At 36.6% G+C, this 18,382-nt stretch overlaps 1 protein-coding gene across 2 annotated transcripts; it reads left to right on the top strand.

Moving 5' to 3' along the window:
* The first annotated feature begins 248 nt into the window (after positions 1 to 248).
* On the top strand, positions 249 to 11,721 carry LOC112047672 (O-acyltransferase like protein). Of its 2 annotated transcripts, none has more exons than XM_024084867.2 (12): positions 249 to 398; positions 811 to 950; positions 1,530 to 1,860; positions 2,415 to 2,532; positions 2,920 to 3,007; positions 3,142 to 3,308; positions 4,573 to 4,761; positions 5,794 to 5,973; positions 8,184 to 8,328; positions 8,991 to 9,177; positions 10,644 to 10,786; positions 11,519 to 11,721. In XM_024084867.2, the coding sequence occupies exons 1-12, from the start codon at positions 326 to 328 to the stop codon at positions 11,531 to 11,533; spliced, it is 1,776 nt and encodes a 591-aa protein (XP_023940635.2). In that variant the 5' UTR covers positions 249 to 325; the 3' UTR covers positions 11,534 to 11,721. The 2 variants fall into 2 exon arrangements, with proteins under 2 accessions (XP_023940635.2, XP_023940634.2); XM_024084866.2 differs by having other exon boundaries at positions 11,491 to 11,721.
* Positions 11,722 to 18,382: the final 6,661 nt, after the last annotated feature.

The raw sequence follows: 18,382 nt of genomic DNA, 5'->3' as shown, positions 1-18,382 counted from the left end.
ATAGAAATTTAGCAGGGTGATTTTTTTTATTTTTTTTTATTCTCTACAAGTTAGCCCTTGACTACAATCGCACCTGATGGTAAGTGACGATACAATCTAAGATGGAAGCGAAACTGGGTCCAACGGAACCAGTTATATTTGAAAGTGGTCTACGAGAAAAAAAGTTTGAGAACCTCTGCTACAAGACAAACATTGTAAGTTAAAATATAGGTATACTAGGTATATATTAAAGAATCGAATGTCAAGAATAGTTAATGTAAGCCAAGTGACAAGTACATAAAGACGTTTATTATGTACTTGCTTTTTATTTTTTAATTAAAACAGAATGTGTAAATTGTGTTTTTATCTCGTTTTCTTGTGTTTTGGACAATGTTTTGGAGTTATATATCATTTGAATGGCGAGTTTTGTGCTAACAACTTCAAATTAGAGTCTCAATAGCTCAACGGTCGAATTCGTCACCAAGGGGTGGTGGTTCGATCCCCGCCCCGTTGGTCTATTGTCGTACCCACCCCTAATAAAGTCTTTCCTGACTAGTTGGAGGGGAATGGGAGAATTGGTCATATTTATTTTTAGATATCGGCCGACTACTGGGTCACGTCTCCCTTCTTATAGTAGAAGAAATATGAAGCTTAGACCCACCACGCTGCTGTAGCCTCTGGTTTCTTCTTCTTCTTCTTCTTCTTCTCAGAGTTATTTTCTGATATAGTAACAGCCTTCTAAGCGTTATTAACGTTGGTTCATTTCACAGGTAATTTTTTTTCAAGGGCTTGTAGTCTATAGGTACTGAAAGAGAAAATTCACTTTTCCAGAAACGGAATATGAAAAGCTGCCTCGGCTTTCTGATCTGGAAAACTATGAGAAGTGCATGGAAGAGTCTGGTGGGATTTACTGCGTGGCTCACTTAGAACTTTATAATTATTCAAATAGTAAACTTTATACGCTTATACGGGTATGTTTTAATTATGTAATTATAGATTTAAACCTAATACAAAGTTAAAACTAACCATTTCGTTATGTAGGACTTTTTATTTTTATTCTTAACAAGTTAGCCCTTAATTACAATCTCACCTGATGGTAAGTGATGATGCAATCTAAGATGGAAGCGGACTAACTTGCTAGGAGGAGGATGAAAATCCACACCTCTTTCGGTTTCTACACGACACCGTACCGGAACGCTAAATCGCTTGGCGGTACGTCTTTGTCGGTAGGGTGGTAACTAGCCACGGCCGAAGCCTCCCATCAGCCAGACCTGGACTAATTAAGCAAACCTCAATTGGCCCAGCCGGGGATCGAACCCAGGACCTCCGTCTTATAAATTTTCCGACTTTCATAATTTTAAGAAAATAATGTTTACTAAAAATTATACATTTTTTTTTCTATTGTGCCTCTGTAATAAAATTTACCCTTTTTTATCTGTGTACTTGTATTTACTCAGAAATAGCTTCATCAAAAATAATTATATGTGCCTGCGAGCTTTTTTGTTATCAAATTATTATGTTTAACAAATGAAATTTCCATGCAATTTCAGGAGTACTCCGATCATGCATTAAAACATTATAATTATACGAAACTAGACAGAGGAATCTGTGTTACGCAGACCTGTAAAAACTATGCCAGGAATTCCGGCTTAGATATAAACAGGGACCTAGCGGTGGTCCTCGAGGGATGCCTCAACGAAACCATGATCAAAAAGTATGGTTTATCTGCGAGAGTATATAACAAGAATTGTGACAAAAAATCAGATAAGAACCAACTACATATAGACTTCTACGATTATGTTTTTCTTGGAGTATTTGTTACTTTACTCATGCTTGCCTTGATCGGAAGCTTTTGTGAGGTTGACAAAAATCAGAAGAAAGGTAAGCGGGTCAATTTTACAGGCCTTGTATATAAGGCCGTTTCCATAATACACTATGTTGTCAAAAAATAACTTGAATTTGTTATTTTTTGTTCGCAGTTAGCGAGTTCTCTTTTAATACGCCTTTTGTTGTGTTTTCTTAATATACCTTAGCTCCTTAGCCAAGCACATTCTTTTTGTACATAATTTTTGGCTGGTGGGAGGCTTCGGCCGTGGCTAGCTACCACCCTACCGACGAAGACGTACCGCCAAGTGATTTATTTATTTATTTTCCGGTACGATGTCGTGTAGAAACCGAAAGGAGTGTGGGTTTCATCCTACTCTTAACAAGTTAGCCCGCTTCCATCTTAGATTGCATCATTCTTTACCAGCAGGTGGGATTGTAATCAAGGGATAACTTGTAGGGAGTAAAAAAAATGAAAAAAAACTTGAACATTGATTATTACGGCATCGATTCAAAGTATGGCACTTTATCTAAAAGCAATAAAAACTTTATTAGTTCAAATTTTACCTTCATACTGTAATTTTTAATTACTGTGATTCACTTATTTGCAGAAATCTCAGGAAAGACTTTTATAGCGTGTTTCTCTGTCCCTGAAAACTACAAACAATTGACTGCGATAGACCAGAGCGATCCTCGTATGAGTATTTTTAAGTCTGCCCATGCTTTTCGGTAAGTACCTAATACAATCTTACAGGGATATGTCCTTAAAAAAATATGCAAAATGCTAGATATGGTTTTCTTTTATAAAATCATTAATGGCTACATGGATTCACCTAAAATATTGAAGCATCTATTGTTTTGTGTATCCCGTCCAAGCCGATCACAGAATCAAAATCTCATTTACCTTTCTGTCAAACTAGAGACGGTCAGCACGCGCCTGTTTATCGAATTGATAGAAAACAGATTTTACTCTGGAATAACACAAAGGCTGCTTTTTATCCCAAGTAAAGTCATGGTTCCCGTAATGCATTCCTTCACAAAAGTGAAGGAATGCAAGATATTTGCTGGATAAGTTGTCTGTCATCTATCCTTATAATTGCTGTTATTGTTTTACAGCACATTGGCCTCTTTCTTCATAGTGCACGCACACGTTGGCCTGATGATTGGTTCAGCTTTTACTGCTGATCCACATACTTTTGAAAAGGTAAAAAATTCAGAACCCAATTGGCTCTACTTTCTTTTGCACAAAAGACAAATAAATTATAGTAATTAAAATTCTGTTTACTATTGCTGAGATCAAATTTGTATACTAAACTGTATCAGTAAAATGTTTTTTAGGCATACGAATCCGCCGTCCTGCGGATAACTTTCAGCGGCATGAACATCGTCCAATACTTCTTTTTCATGACCGGGTTGCTGTTGACTTACATCACACTGGTGAAAGCGGAGACACACCGTTTTTCTTGGAAGATAATACCGACGATCATAGTTCTAAGATGGTGGAGGTAATTGATTTTTTATCTGAAGCGGTTTGTTAAAATTGTATCCTTAACGATATTCTGGATTTGATTTATGAAAATTTTCTCTTGTTAGATTAGAAATGTTTGCCTTTTTTTGTTCGGTATTTAATAGACGAATTTCGAGGCAAACAATCACTTTCAAAAGTGTTTGTAAAGTAAGCATAATTGAAATAGATGAACTTTGTAACAACAGTATAATGGTAAACATTAGGGTTTGTTTAGGCGAAGTTGAAGAAGTAAGAGGTGACTTTAGAAGGTATTGGATAAGGACAAGCTCATCTATAAAACATATTAATATGTATTATTGTTTGTTTGTTTAGTTGAGAACGTTAATCTCAGTACTTATTGGTTCGCATTTGAATAGCCGAGTTGTCGGTATTCGGTTAAAAAGAGCGGAGCATCAGTGAAAAATATGACAAAAACGGGAAATGTATCCCTTTTTAGAACTTCTCTTGCGTGCTCTGCGTAAACGGTAAAAGTTACGCAAAAATTCAAACATGATAGAATGGGAATGATGACTATGTTTGAATATATACATACTGATGATATATTCGGGTATATAAGGTCAATGTTAACTAATTTTTGTACATAAAAAGCAAAGATTGTCTGGATATTTGCAAAATAAATGAGATTATAAAATTTCAAAATCTATTAAAAATCTTTTGTCGTAATTAGATGAAAATTCATACAGTTTTAGCTTCCTTACATTAAATGTGACATTTTTTAATACATAAACTATAAACATAAACACACAAATAACAAAGATATTAGTAATATTGATTGTACGCACATACAAATCTAACGATCATTGCATTGCCTACGACGTCATTAGTTCGTGCCATTTTGTATGGAGCGTTTTTCAGGGATCCGCGGCAGCGCCGCAAATCTGACCCTTTAAATCCCTGTAGCTCCGAAAGTAATGATCGCTGATACCCTGTTCCTTTTACAAAATTGCTTTACTATTAGCATACTCTTAATTTATATACAATTTAAAAAACTGTCATCATCCCTATTATTTCATCGACGGTTTATGTTTATCTTTCAAGGTTTGACTTTTTATAAAGTTTTTCATGGTAAAAAAGGGATGGTATATCAGATTGCTTGCAGCAATAACGGCACTGCAGGTCTTCAAGAAGTCCCTGTATTACGTTGACCGCTTCCGACCTATTGTGATCGCCACTGACATCCGCAGTATCTTGGTTTTCTTCTTGTACTTCTTCTTCTTATTCTTCTTCTGCTATTGTCACAGACTGACACCTTCAGCAGCAATGGTGGTGGCCTTCTCAGCGACGTGGATGCGTCACCTGGGCAGCGGGCCGCTGTGGACAAGCTGGATCGTCAATGGCTCTTCGCACCAATGCAGGCGATACTTCTGGGCTCACATCTTCTACGTTAACAATTACATCCCTGAAGACGTTGTGTGCGTGTTTCAAACGTGGTAAGTTTAGTTTCCTTTTTTACACAACATGTAACAGATGCTTCTTCTTATTTTTTTTAATTTAGAGTTTTGCATATATTAGATTTAAATAGTAAAGCAGTTTCCACTGAAAGTTGCCCGTAAAAAACTTTGCTGTAATTTTTAAAAGAAAGTTATAAATCAACGGTCTGCATTTTTTTTTATTTATACCATTGCATACAGAAGAAATCCGAATGGTTTTTTTAGTTATGTAGTGAAAGGCACAACTTGGGTGAAAGGAGATTAATTTTTCAAATTAATGTTATTCAAGAATTTTTAAAATTGTATTATTAAAGGATTAAACAGTAGTTTATAGTTTTGTAAAATGATACGTTTATAGTTTTGTAAAATGATTAGTTGATATGTATAAATAAAAATGCAAAAGTATAAATATAACGGGGGTTGAAAGTACTCATTTTCAAGTTTGTGCATTGTCAGAATACTAATGAAATAATGTGATTCAAGAATGGGGATAATGACTTTAAATATATTAATTTTTATGATACATTCGGGTCAATAAGGTCAATGTTAAGTAATTTATACATAAAAAGATTGTCTGGATATTTTCAAAATAAATAAGATTATAAAATTTAAAATCTATTAAAAATCTTTTATCGTAATTAGATGAAAATTCATACAGGTAAATTACATTAAATGTGACATTTTTCAAAGAACTATCAACATTAACGCACAAATGACAAATATATTATTATTCGTTTGAATACCCATACAAATCTAACGACCATTATGACCTACGACGTCATTAAATCGTACCATTTTGTATGGGGCGTTTTTCAGCGTTTTCCGTGGCTGCGTCGCAAATCTGATCCTTTAACCCTGTAACTCTGAAAATAATGATCGCAGATACCCTGTTACTTTTACAAAATTGCTTTACTGTTAGTATAGGTGCTCCTAATTTATATACCTACATTTTAAAAAACTGTCATCATCCCTAAACGATATAAGGATTTATTTCGAATTCGTTAATTTGTATCATATTATTGTGGATTTCAGGTACATAGCAGCAGATACGCAAATATTCATTGCAGCCATCGTGATCCACTTTGCAATAAGAAACCGGAGCACGAAGTTCAAGACGATAGCTCTGACAGCTTTACTTCTACTGTCGATGGCCAGCCCCGCCCTGCATGTGTGGTGGCAGGACCTGGACGCTTTCTCTATGCAGAAACCAGAGTATGTATTACAAACAGTCAATCATCATTCACGATCATTAGCACCCATTTTCGGTTCGTTGTTGAGCAGTCTCCTCTCAGAATGACAAGGGATTATTTAACCAGGTCCTTTTTTACTCGTACATCATTATAGGGATGATGACAGTTTTTAAAATTGTATATAAATTAAGAGTATACTAATAATAAAGCAATTTTGTAAAAGTAACAGGGTATCTACGATCATTACTTTTTTAGCTACAGGGATTTAAAAAGTCAGATTTGCGGCGCTGCCGCGGATCCCTGAAAAACGCCCCATACAAAATGGCACGAACTAATAACGTCGTAGGCAATGTAATGATCGTTAGATTTGTATGCGCGTTCAAACAAAATTACTAATATCTTTGTTATTTATGCGTTTATGATTATAGTTTATATAATAAAAAATGTCACATTTAATGTAAAGAAGCTAAAACTGTATGAATTTTTATATAGTTACGATAAAATATTTTTAATAGATTTTGAAATTTTATAATTTCATTTATTTTGCAAATATCCAGACAATCTTTGCTTTTTATGTAATAATGAAAATTTTAATAAAAAAAATACAACCGACTTCAAAACCTAAAAACGTACCCACTAAACTAAAAAGCGAAAAATAACATCATAATATGTTCTACCTGCTGATCAGTATGAAGTCGGTGCTAAGCCGGTGATGTATTAATTCAAGCCATGTGAGCATATCTTATAGATTTAGATTTTGCAGACAGTGTTATTTCATGTGGTCCTGTCAGAAATGGCTTAAATTAAGACAACTCCGGCTAAGCACCGACTTCATACTGATCAGCAGGTAGAACATATTATGATGTTATTTTTCGCTTTTTAGTTTAGTGGGTACGTTTTTAGGTTTTGAAGTCGGTTGTATTTTTTTTATTAAAATTTTTATTATTTTTCCATTTTTAGTGTAAAATTTCATTTCAAACGAATACATCAGACCCCTAATGACAGTCCCAACCCATCTTGGTACAAAATTCTCAGCAATACAAATTAATCAAGCCCAAGCAGAAGGTAGCTACCGTAAACCGTTAAGGGGTTCCCTTAATTGACCTTGGTCTTCATCATCAGACCCCTAATAACAGACACAACTCATCTAGGTAAAAAGTTCCCAGCAATACGAATTAATCAACACAAGGTAGTTACTGTAAACTGTTAAAAAGTTCCCTTAATTGTCCTTGGTCTTCATCACCAAACCTCGTTCCCTCAAGTTCCCTCGTCTGTGTTATGGCTCCATCATCAGATTGATTTTAAACCTTCATGAAATTGTAGTGCTTAAATGTACTAAATGGAAAAGTATACGAACACACTGGACACCCATATAATTTTCGAAAGTTCCCCTCAATTTCTCCAAGATTCCATCATCAGATCTTGACATGATGGCAATGGGACCAAATGGGGGCTATACCGTTTCAAACAAAAAAAAAATTTTTGAAATCGGTCCAGGCGCCTTTGAGTAATCGGTGTACATACATAAAAAAAAAAAAAAATACCGACCGAATTGAGAACCTCCTCCTTTTTGAAGTCGGTTAAAAATCAATATATTCAAACCTAGTCATCATCCCCATTATTGTCATCTATATACGGAAGTATACCAGGACCGACGTTGTGTTGGCCAGTGAGCATTTGTGTTTAAAAAAAGCTTGATTATGTTTTGGTATCATGTAAATAGTATTAAGCATTTGGAAAAACATTTAGAAATCACAGAAATATACTTCAATCTATACAAATATTATAAAGCTGAAGAGTTTGTTTGTTTGATTGAACGCGCTAATCTTACGAACTACTGGTCCGATTTGAAAAATTCTTTCAGTGTTAGATAGTCCATTTATCGAGGAATGCTATAGGCTATATAATATTATCTCCGTATTTCTACGGGAACAGGAACTACTTAGGTGAACCTATACTAATATTATAAAGCTGAAGAGTTTGTTTGTTTGATTGAACGCGCTAATCTTAGGAACTACTGGTCCGATTTGAAAAATTCTTTCAGTGTTAGATAGCCCATTTATCGAGGAAGGCTATAGGCTATATTTTATCCCCGTATTCTTACGGGAACGAGAACCACGCGGGTGTAACCGCACGGCGTCTACTAGTCATCTTTATACGGGGGTATACCTGGGTTCCCGGGGCCGACGTTGCATTGGCCGGTGGGCATCCTTTACTAATGTTCTATTCCAGCGTGTACCGCACTCTCATCGACGACAACTTCCGGCGCCTCCACGTGCTGGGCCACAACAACCTGGGCTGCTGTATTGTTGGCTTGGCCACGGGCCACCTCATCTACTGGCTACAGCAGAACAAAATACAATATCCCAATTTTAGGGTATGAATATTTTTTTATTCAATGACTAAATTATTATATTTAATGATAGTTAACCTCAGACTAATTACATAAAGACTAGTATCGCACCCAAATTCACACAGTTCCGCATTAGTCCGTTTCTTTGCTCCGCTGCCTCGCTCCGCTTTGGTGGACAAGCAGCCTTAGTTGTTCATTGCCAAAGGAGATGGTCCAAAATTGTATGGTATCCATACGGAAATAAAAGAAGATATTTTTTAACTATTTTTGATTATACAAATCTATGAATTAACTTAAATTATTTCGAAATAATATTCATTATCACCCAAGAAGTGCAACATCAATAAGAGGGTAATAATGGCGGATAGATGACGTTTTCAATGCATTAATCGATTTGACGTTCGCTGTATTTGTCATGTCATAGTTGCTCTATGGGCGCCATCTTGGTACTCAAAAACTTGGGTTTTTATTTTATTTATTTCTTTTTATTTAGTTAGATGTATTCACTTTAATAAAATGTATTTTTATTTTTTAAATTTTAATGATACGGGGTACAAGGATGGACCTGAAATGGACCATCTCCTTTCCCTACAAAGTTTGTATCTGTTTTATTGGAATCTCGCTTGGTGGTATATCTTTGCCGGTTTGGTGGTAACTAGCCGCAGCCGATTATGTCTTACTTTCAGATTGGTAACTTGTTGTGTTGGTGTGTGATACCGATGTTCATCGTGGTGCTATACTTCAGTAGTTTGTTCATCCACGACGGTGAGCGACCCTCACTAGCTCTGCGCATGCTGTTCGCGGGGACTAACAGAGCGCTTTTTGGATTCATTGCCGCATTTTGGGCGGTTGGAGTTGTAATGAATTTTAATGGTGAGTTAATTTAAAGTCTTTTTAAGTTCTATTTAAAGTTTTTTTAAGTTTTTTTAAGTTTTTTTGACGGCCTCCGTGGCGCAGTGGTATGCGCGGTGGATTTATAAGACGGAAGTCCTGGGTTCGATCCCCGGTTGGACAGATTGAGATTTTCTTAATTTGTCCAGGTCTGGCTACTGCCAAGCGATTTAGCGTTCCGGTACGATGTCGTGTAGAAACCAAAAGGGGTGTGGATTTTCATCCTCCTCCTAACAAGTTAGCCCGCTTCCATCTTAGACTGCATCATCACTTAGCATCAGGTGAGATTGTAGTCAAAGGCTAACTTGTAAAGAATAAAAAAAAAGTCAAAAATGTATAATTTTAATATGGGACTAAGAACCTATGATAGCCTACCTCATTTTATGAAGACTAAATCAGTTTATCTTAAATGGTTACGTAGCATTATGCTGAGCTGGACCATTTTCTGGATTATGCCACACCGCAGGGTATTGTCTTGGATGTCATGGTGTACTCGAGATATTGTGATTTGTGGCATAATTTCGAAATAAACACATTTTTCTTTCTTTCTTTCTTATTACGAGTATGTACCTTCATGACGACACGTGGGATTATAGTGCAGTAGTTTCGTTAGTACCAGCCGACGGTCCCATCCTCAGACTAATTACATAGGGATCTGCCTCGCTAGACGTTATTTTTTTTCAAAGTATATGATCAACCATATAATGAATAATGAGCCGTGACCTCTGCCTCCGATTCCAGAGGGTGTGGGTTCGAATCTGGTCCGGGGCATGCACAACCTGCACACCTGATAATTTTCTTAATTCCCTACGTGTGTGAAGTCTGCCAATCTGCATTGGAACAGCGTGGTGGACTAAGGCCTAACTCCTCTCATTCCGAGAAGAGACTCGGACTCAAGCTCAAGCTCGAGCCGAATGTTAATTAGTGATGACGATGAGGGGTGGATGAAGAAGCGTCCACTAATGATGATTAATCTATATTATAAAGCTAAAGAGTTTGTTTATTTGAACGTGCTAATCTCAGGAACTACTGATCTGATTTGAAAAATTCTTTCAGTGTTAGATAGCCCATTTATCAAGGAAGGCTATAGGATATATATTATCCCCTTGTTCCTACTGGAACGGGAACCACGCGGGTAAAACCGCACGGCGTCATCGTCATCAAACTCATTAAGGACTTCCAAACATTACGATACTGAGCCTGCATCCAGCGAATCCCTGCGACTCGCTTGATGTCGTCAGTCCAGCGAGTTTCGAGAAAGAGGTGAACCGTCGAATCCAAATAGGCTGGACTGCATTCGGGAAACTTCGCGACATCTTTTCGTCCGAAATACCTCAGTGCCTGAAGACAAAAGTCTTCGAACAGTGCGTGTTGCCAGTGATGACCTATGGTTTCGAGACTTGGTTAACTATGGGCGTGGCGTCAGCTAGTTGTTAATATGTTCTCAGGATGTTCTAAAGCCATCATGGAGTGGCCCGGCTGGGTGGTGCCGGGCAGACTGAGCTACGGAGTTTACCTACTTCACAATATATTCATTGAGTTGGGACAAGGAATGAGAACTCAACTGGTTCCTGTTTCGTTTTATAATATGGTAAGATATGAATTAGCCATTATTTGTGTCAACAATATACTCCGAGTAAAGTACAAGTAACAGCCGTGATAGCCCAGTGGAGCTCTGCCTCCGATTCCGGAGGGTGTGGGTTCGAATCCGGTCCGGATCATGCACCTTCAACTTTTCAGTTGTGTGCATTTTAAGAATTTAAATATCACGTGTCTCAAACGGTGAAGGCAAACATCGTGAGGAAACCTGCATAATAGAGAATTTTCTTAATTCTCTGCGTGTGTGAAGTCTGCAAATCCGCATTGGGCCAGTGTGGTAGACTATTGGCCTAACCCCTCTCATTCTGAGAGGAGACTCGAGCTCAGCAGTGAGCCGAATATGGGTTGATAATGATGATAAAAGTACAAGTGTAAACAATAATATGTTATTTGTAACAATGTCGTAAATGTTTTTTTATCGATTATATTATATTATTGGCTGTTAATTTGTATGACTATTATATTATTATATTCAACCAATATTTCCATTCCCCTCCAACTAGTCGGAAAAGACTGTGCTAGGAGTGGGTACGACAATAGACCAACGGGGCGAGGATCGAACCACCACCCCCGGTGATGAGTCTGACTGCTCTTACCGTTGAGCTATTGAGGCAATGCGCGTGGCGGGACACGCACTTGGCCGGTTTTTCTTTTCTTTGAAAAACAAATTGTCAAATACCCAATGAATGCTTCCAGTTCTTCATGGCTGTTGGAATCTTCACAGTGTCGCTGGTGCTAGCAATTCCCTTCCATCTGCTGGTGGAGGCGCCGACTGCGAGGCTCATGAAACTATGCTACGAGGAGAAGTTGAACAAGAAGACGAATTAAATGAAGACCAGGCGCTATGAGGAGTTGAGTGTGCATATATGATGACAGCATTCTGTTCACAGTTGAACTCAAAAAGCAGATTATATTATTTCTTTTATATACCTTTACTTTTTGTTACCTTTATATAAACCTTTTATATTATTTCCTTTTTTTTATTTTTTTTTATTCTTTACAAGTTAGTCCTTGACTACAATCTCACTTGATGGTAAGTGATGATGCAGTCTAAGATGGAAGCGGGCTAACTTGTTAGGAGGAGGATGAAAATCCACATTCCTTTCGGTTTCTACATGGCATCTAACCGGAACGCTAAATCGCTTGGCGGTACGTCTTTGCCGGTAGGGTGGTAACTAGCCACGGCCGAAGTCTCCCATCAGCCAGACCTGGACAAATTAAGAAAACTCAATCTGCCCAGCCGGGGATCGAACCCAGGACCTCCGTTTTGTAAATCCACCGCGCATACCACTGCGCCACGGAGGCTGTCAAATCCTTATCCTTGAGTAATATCGAACTATATGCAATTAGCCAATGGGAAATGGGCCGGGCTCTAATGTGGGACGCTACATGCGTTGACACATTAGCACCGTATCATATCAGGGACACAGAATCAAGACCGGGAGCCGCAGCAGAAAAAGCTGAAACCGGTAAGTGGCTCAAGTATGCCTCTCTGACAGAGAGTTACATATTTGTACCTTTTGCCGTAGAGACCCTTGGGCCATGGAGTCGCAGGGCCGAAAATTTTTACAGAATCATTTCACCGCGGCTAGTTGCCTCAACTGCTGACATAAGGACTGGCTCATTTTTTGCGCAAAAGATCAGCCTGTTTTTTTAATTTTGAAATAAATAGTTTTCGAGATATTCAAGAAAATAGACCATTCCCCCCCCCCCTTTTTCTCCGAAACTACCAAACCTAAAATTTTGACAAAAATATATGATAGCTTTTTACTTGAAAATTTCCGGATAACCTCAGAAATATGATTTTTTTTGGATATAAAAGTCACACAGGGGGCAAGCAGAAAATTAAAAAAAAAAAAAATTTAACTGCATCGTGTAAGAGAAAACAATCTGATTGGACACACCTTTTCTAGAAAGGATACAAGACCTTACAGAATTGTAATTAAGAAGCTCCATCCAAGTACACCTAAAGAGGCAATACAAGAAGCTATAGAGCAGTCCGGAAACACAGTTTGTGGTGAAATAATAAATGCTCGATATGGACCTAATAAAATACCACTATCGACATTCTTTGTAAACCTAGACCCACATCCAAACAATACAGAGGTTAAGAAAATTACCCATATATTCAATACAAAGGTCATTATTGAAGATCCAATAAGAAAGGCAAATGTGCCCCAATGCAAAAGGTGTCAGCAATATGGCCACACTAAGAATAACTGCCTTAGGCCATATAGATGCGTGAAATGTGCAGAGAGCCATAACACAGTAGACTGCCCAAAAAAAGACCGGAATACCCCAGCAAAGTGTTGCCTCTGTTTAGGTAATCACCCAGCAAACTACAAAGGCTGTGAAGTTTATGTAGAAATCAACAAAAGAAAAAGAAATACTTCACGAAGAGACTATATAAAACCTAGAAAACAAACAGAGGATAAAGACCAACAACAAAGCACTGGAAAACAAGAAAATATACAAAAATTAGATAGACCCTTCGCATCAAAGGAGAAGGAACACGCATATACTAGACAACACTCATCAAGTCAGTTTAATACTAGGACATATGCAGAAGTCGCTAAAATTCAGAACATAGATGAAACTACAACAGAATCTAAGCTAGAAATACTACTCACAAAACAAGCTGAAAAGCTAGATAAATTAATAGACCAAATGTCAATAATGATGAACTTATTGACCACAGTAATACAAAAGATAATCTAATGGCTACTCTAAGATTGGCAACATGGAATGTTAATGGTCTGATTGGACATAAGAGTGACGTCGAACTACTATTGAAAATCCACAAAATAGACGTACTACTGGTGTCAGAATCTCATCTTACTACCAACCACAATTTTGCTATAAAAGACTATATAACATACACAACACCCCATCCTGATGGAACTGCCCATGCTGGAACAGCAGTAATTGTAAGGAAAGCTTTGAAACATGATATCCTTGAAGACTACAAAACACCTCACTTACAAGCTACAACCATTGTATTATACGATAATCATGGGTCACTTACTCTCTCAGCTGTTTACTGCCCCCCAAAACCAAACCCAAAGGAAACTCACTTCACAGAATATTTTAAAACGCTTGGAAATAGATACATCTGTGGTGGTGACTGGAATGCCAAAAACGTGCAATGGGGATCACGACTAACTCTACCTCGAGGCAGAGAACTTAATTCAAGTATAATCAAAAATAACCTCAGTATTTTAAGTACAGGTGAACCAACTTACTGGCCTACAGATCCCAACAAATTACCGGACCTCTTAGACTTCTATATATATAAAGGGCTATCAAACTTGTATATAAGTATAGATAGTTGCTATGATAGTTGCTCAGACCATACACCAGTACTAAGTACGGTTAGTACATCAATAATTTCAAGACCCGCCAAAGAATGTCTATACAACAAACAAACTGATTGGTCAGCATTCAGAAAATATATTGATACTAATCTATCGCTAAAAGTTTCACTCAAAACGAATGACGACATTGATGAAGCAGCAGAAACCATAACAAACATGATACAAACTGCAGCATGGATTTCTACACCGGATATAAGATACACGCCAGGTAGTAACAACTTACCCATGGATATCAAAAATAAGGTACTAGAGAAAAGGAGGCTCAGAAGAGTTTGGCATACTAGTCGTCATCCGTTGGACAAAAAGGCGCTAAACCTGGCAGCAGCGGAACTTACATCCTATTTAAAAGACGTAGAAAATGACACATTGAAACATAAACTGATTAATCTGTCTGCTTCGAAAAACAATGAATATTCATTGTATAGAGCCGTAAAGACTAACAAAGCTTCGCCTGTAACCATAAAACACCCACTAAAACTAGATAATGGTACTTGGGCCAGGAAAGATAATGAACGTGCGGAAGCCTTTGCCAAGTTTCTAAGTGAAGTTTTTACTTCAAATAACGGCGACCCAGACACTGATAGAGAAGTCGCAGATTTTCTGGATAGCGACCTTCAACTAAGCTTACCAATAAAAAGCTGCACCCCCAGAGAGGTCTGGAGAGTAATAAAAGAACTTGAACTTCACAAAGCTCCAGGATTCTGTTTAATAACGGCAGAGGTCTTACTACAACTTCCAAGAAAAGCGATTGTCTTTGTGACTCAGCTTTTTAATGGCATCTTGAGAACATCCCACTACCCGTCTATTTGGAAAATTTCGGAAATTATTATGATTTCGAAACCTGGGAAGCCACCGCATCTAGTCACATCTTATAGACCAATAAGCCTACTACCAACATTGTCCAAGGTATTTGAAAAAATAACTCTGTCCAGACTCAAAACCATTCTTCATGAAAGGGAAATTATTCCCCAGCATCAATTTGGATTCCGAAGCCGACACTCCACTGTGGAACAGGTACACAGAATAGTCAAACAAATTAGAGAAGCCCTAGAAAGTAAACAATATTGCTCTGCTGTTTTTTTGGATGTTCAACAGGCTTTTGATAAGGTCTGGCACAATGGATTGCTCTTTAAAGCCAAACATTGCCTCCCACACAACTTCTTCATGTTACTGAAGTCATATGTCAATCAAAGAATATTTCGAGTGAAAATCAATGACGCGTATTCGAACTTCCATGACATTCAAGCAGGTGTTCCCCAGGGTTCCGTTTTGGGTCCCACACTCTATTTATTATACACTGCAGATATTCCTATCTCAAACAGCGTACTCACCGCTACATTTGCTGATGATACAGCTGTATTGTGTAATAACAAAGACGCAAACATGGCTTCAAATATTCTACAAGTACACCTGAACAAGATAAATTCATGGATGATTAAATGGCGTATCAAAGCTAGTTCCACGAAGTCAACACATGTGACATTTACCTTGCGAATGGACGAATGTACTCCTGTTAAACTGGGACTTGATATTATCCCCCATAGTGACACCGCAAAATATCTTGGGATACACCTAGACAAAAAACAAACATGGAGAACGCATATAGTAAAAAAACGCGATGAACTAAATCAAACCTTCAGAAAACTTAACTGGCTTATGGGAAGGCATTCGCATGTCTCACTCAGTAATAAATTGCTCATTTATAAAACAGTAATAAAACCAGTGTGGACCTACGGCATTGAACTGTGGGGCACAGCCAAAAACTCAAACTTGGAAATACTACAAAGATTTCAGAATAAAGTTTTAAAAACCATCACAAATGCTCCATGGTTCACTAAGATATCGGAACTACATGAGTATCTTGACATAAAAACAGTAAAAGAAGAGGTTGAACTCAGATCAATGTGCTATAAAAATCGCATAAACACCCATGAAAATAAACTTGCTACTGCCCTCGGTCATCCAATAGATGTTAGAAGGCTAAAGCGCGCCTACATATGGGATCTCCCGTAAAAAAAAAAAAAAAAAATCAAAATAATAAGAATGTACAAATGTACAAATGAAATACAAAAAGTTAACAAATAAAATAAATTAGCATGGCCTTCAATGGAAGGTCAGCTACACATGCCATGTAGTACCCACAAGCAATTTGCTTAAAGCTGTTTCAGCTGATTGCACAATAGTAATGAATTTAAAAAAAAAAAAAAAAAAAAAAAAACTGCATCGTGTGATACATCAAACAAACGAGCTCGGTAAGAGGATCGTAAATATATTTTTATTGTAATTTTGAATTAGGTAGAAAGTTTTCAAGATATTCAAGAAAATAGACCATTCGCCCCCCTTTTCTCCGAAACTACCAAACCTAAAATTTTGAAAAAAATACATTTGAATTTCAAGGAATAATAATGCCAAGATTAGAAGTTACTTTTTAATTGAAGATTTCTGGAAATTTTTGAAACTCTTAAATTTTTTCACGTTTTTTAACTAACGTGGTAAATCATTCAATATTGTGCTTACCAACTTACAATACTATTATTATAATAATTAAGGTTTAGATAAATATTTAACGAAACAAATAAATCCAGAAGAAACGAAAAAAATTATGGGTATAAGTAATTATTAACAATTTCAGGTAAGTTTACAAAAACATGATAGATTAACAACGTTTGGAACCCTCGTCACGCGAGTTCTACTCGCACTTGTCCTGTTTTTTTAAGGTTATGTGCCTCAATACAATACGTGGACTTCGTTGTTTGTTTATTTATCTTACTTATAAACTAACTTAGAAATTGAGTTATATTGCGAAATTGTGAAACCCTCAATAGTTCAATAGCATATCAATAAAGGGGCCATGGGGTCATGGGTTTGATCCCCGCCTACTGTCGTACCCAGTCTTAACAATGTTTTTAGTCCATTTGGAGGAAAAGGGAATATTGGACTTATTTAAAAACAGGTACATGGATTAGATGAAAAAAGTTGTAAACTAAATTAAATAATACTCGATAAAACTTAAAAATCATTTACTTTTTATCTATAAACCTTTTTAAAATAACACAGAAATATATTATTAGATAATCTATTTCATATTGATAAAGTATATTTAAATATTAATTGATATTGAGATATAAAGTACACAATCATGTGGGATATCAATAATATTTTCTTAAATATTTATAGCAATATTCTATTACATTGTACCTAGCGGACTACCCTGAGAGACGCCATAATTTAATAAAGCAAAAAAAGTCTTTTACCCGTTCTTACATTAAGTCAGTTCTCATTTCAAACTCAACACATAAACACATTTATTTATAAACAATATAAATTTTAGGTTAAAATAATAAAATGATAGGTTAAAAATGTACATCCTAAAATGCCCTAATAAAGATTATTTTTTGTCACCTTTCACGCTTATTTATATTGCGTCTTCTATTCTTTTTTATAAATTCTATTTTATCAATTATTATGATTGATAATAAATTAAATGATGCTTAACAAAATGATGTCTTACTTATGCGTATCACTAAATATTCTTGCAAACAAAAAGACACAATTGGACGAACGCTCCTAAAATTGAATTATATCGTTTTGTATTTTCGATTCAATTTGATTGAATTGAACTGATTTTAATTAGTCATATTTATACTTAAAGCCAGCTTTACTACCAGTTCTACTATCTAACATTACACTATCTAAGTGTTCGTATATTTTTTTTATACTTTCTATACTAAAGCCTTAAGGTCTAAGATCAGGCATTAGAAATATCCCCTCATATGTTGTTTATTTGGGATAAAAAATAAATGATCGAATATATTCACAGTTACAAATAGGTTGCCTAGCACTAGTGCCGATGTGTCAACACTGTGCGTTATAATTTCTAAATTTCAATATCTATAATACGTCTCCCTCTTTATGCCTCTAGGGATCGAAACCCGTTACTTACACTCACAGGCAGTAAGTTTAAAAATATGTTTTAGCATTGTTGATACTCCTTTCTGGGGCCTTACCACAAACTTTTAAATCCGTAGTGACATAATGGTTCACATTTCGTACCATGAAGGTCATTAAGCCTATCGCAGGATTGTCAATCAATTCGTATCACTTACCGAGAACATTACTTACATTATAAGATGGACAAAAATATCGTGATGGTTCTGCAAAAGATTGTGGTAAGCCCCTAGTTTACTACTCAAAGTAGTCAAACGCTTGTGTGT

Source organism: Bicyclus anynana, chromosome 20 (assembly GCF_947172395.1).
Source record: "Bicyclus anynana chromosome 20, ilBicAnyn1.1, whole genome shotgun sequence".
In the NCBI taxonomy this organism is placed as follows: domain Eukaryota; kingdom Metazoa; phylum Arthropoda; class Insecta; order Lepidoptera; family Nymphalidae; genus Bicyclus; species Bicyclus anynana.
Note: the sequence above shows the minus strand (reverse complement) of the source record. Positions and strands in the feature narration are given on the sequence as shown.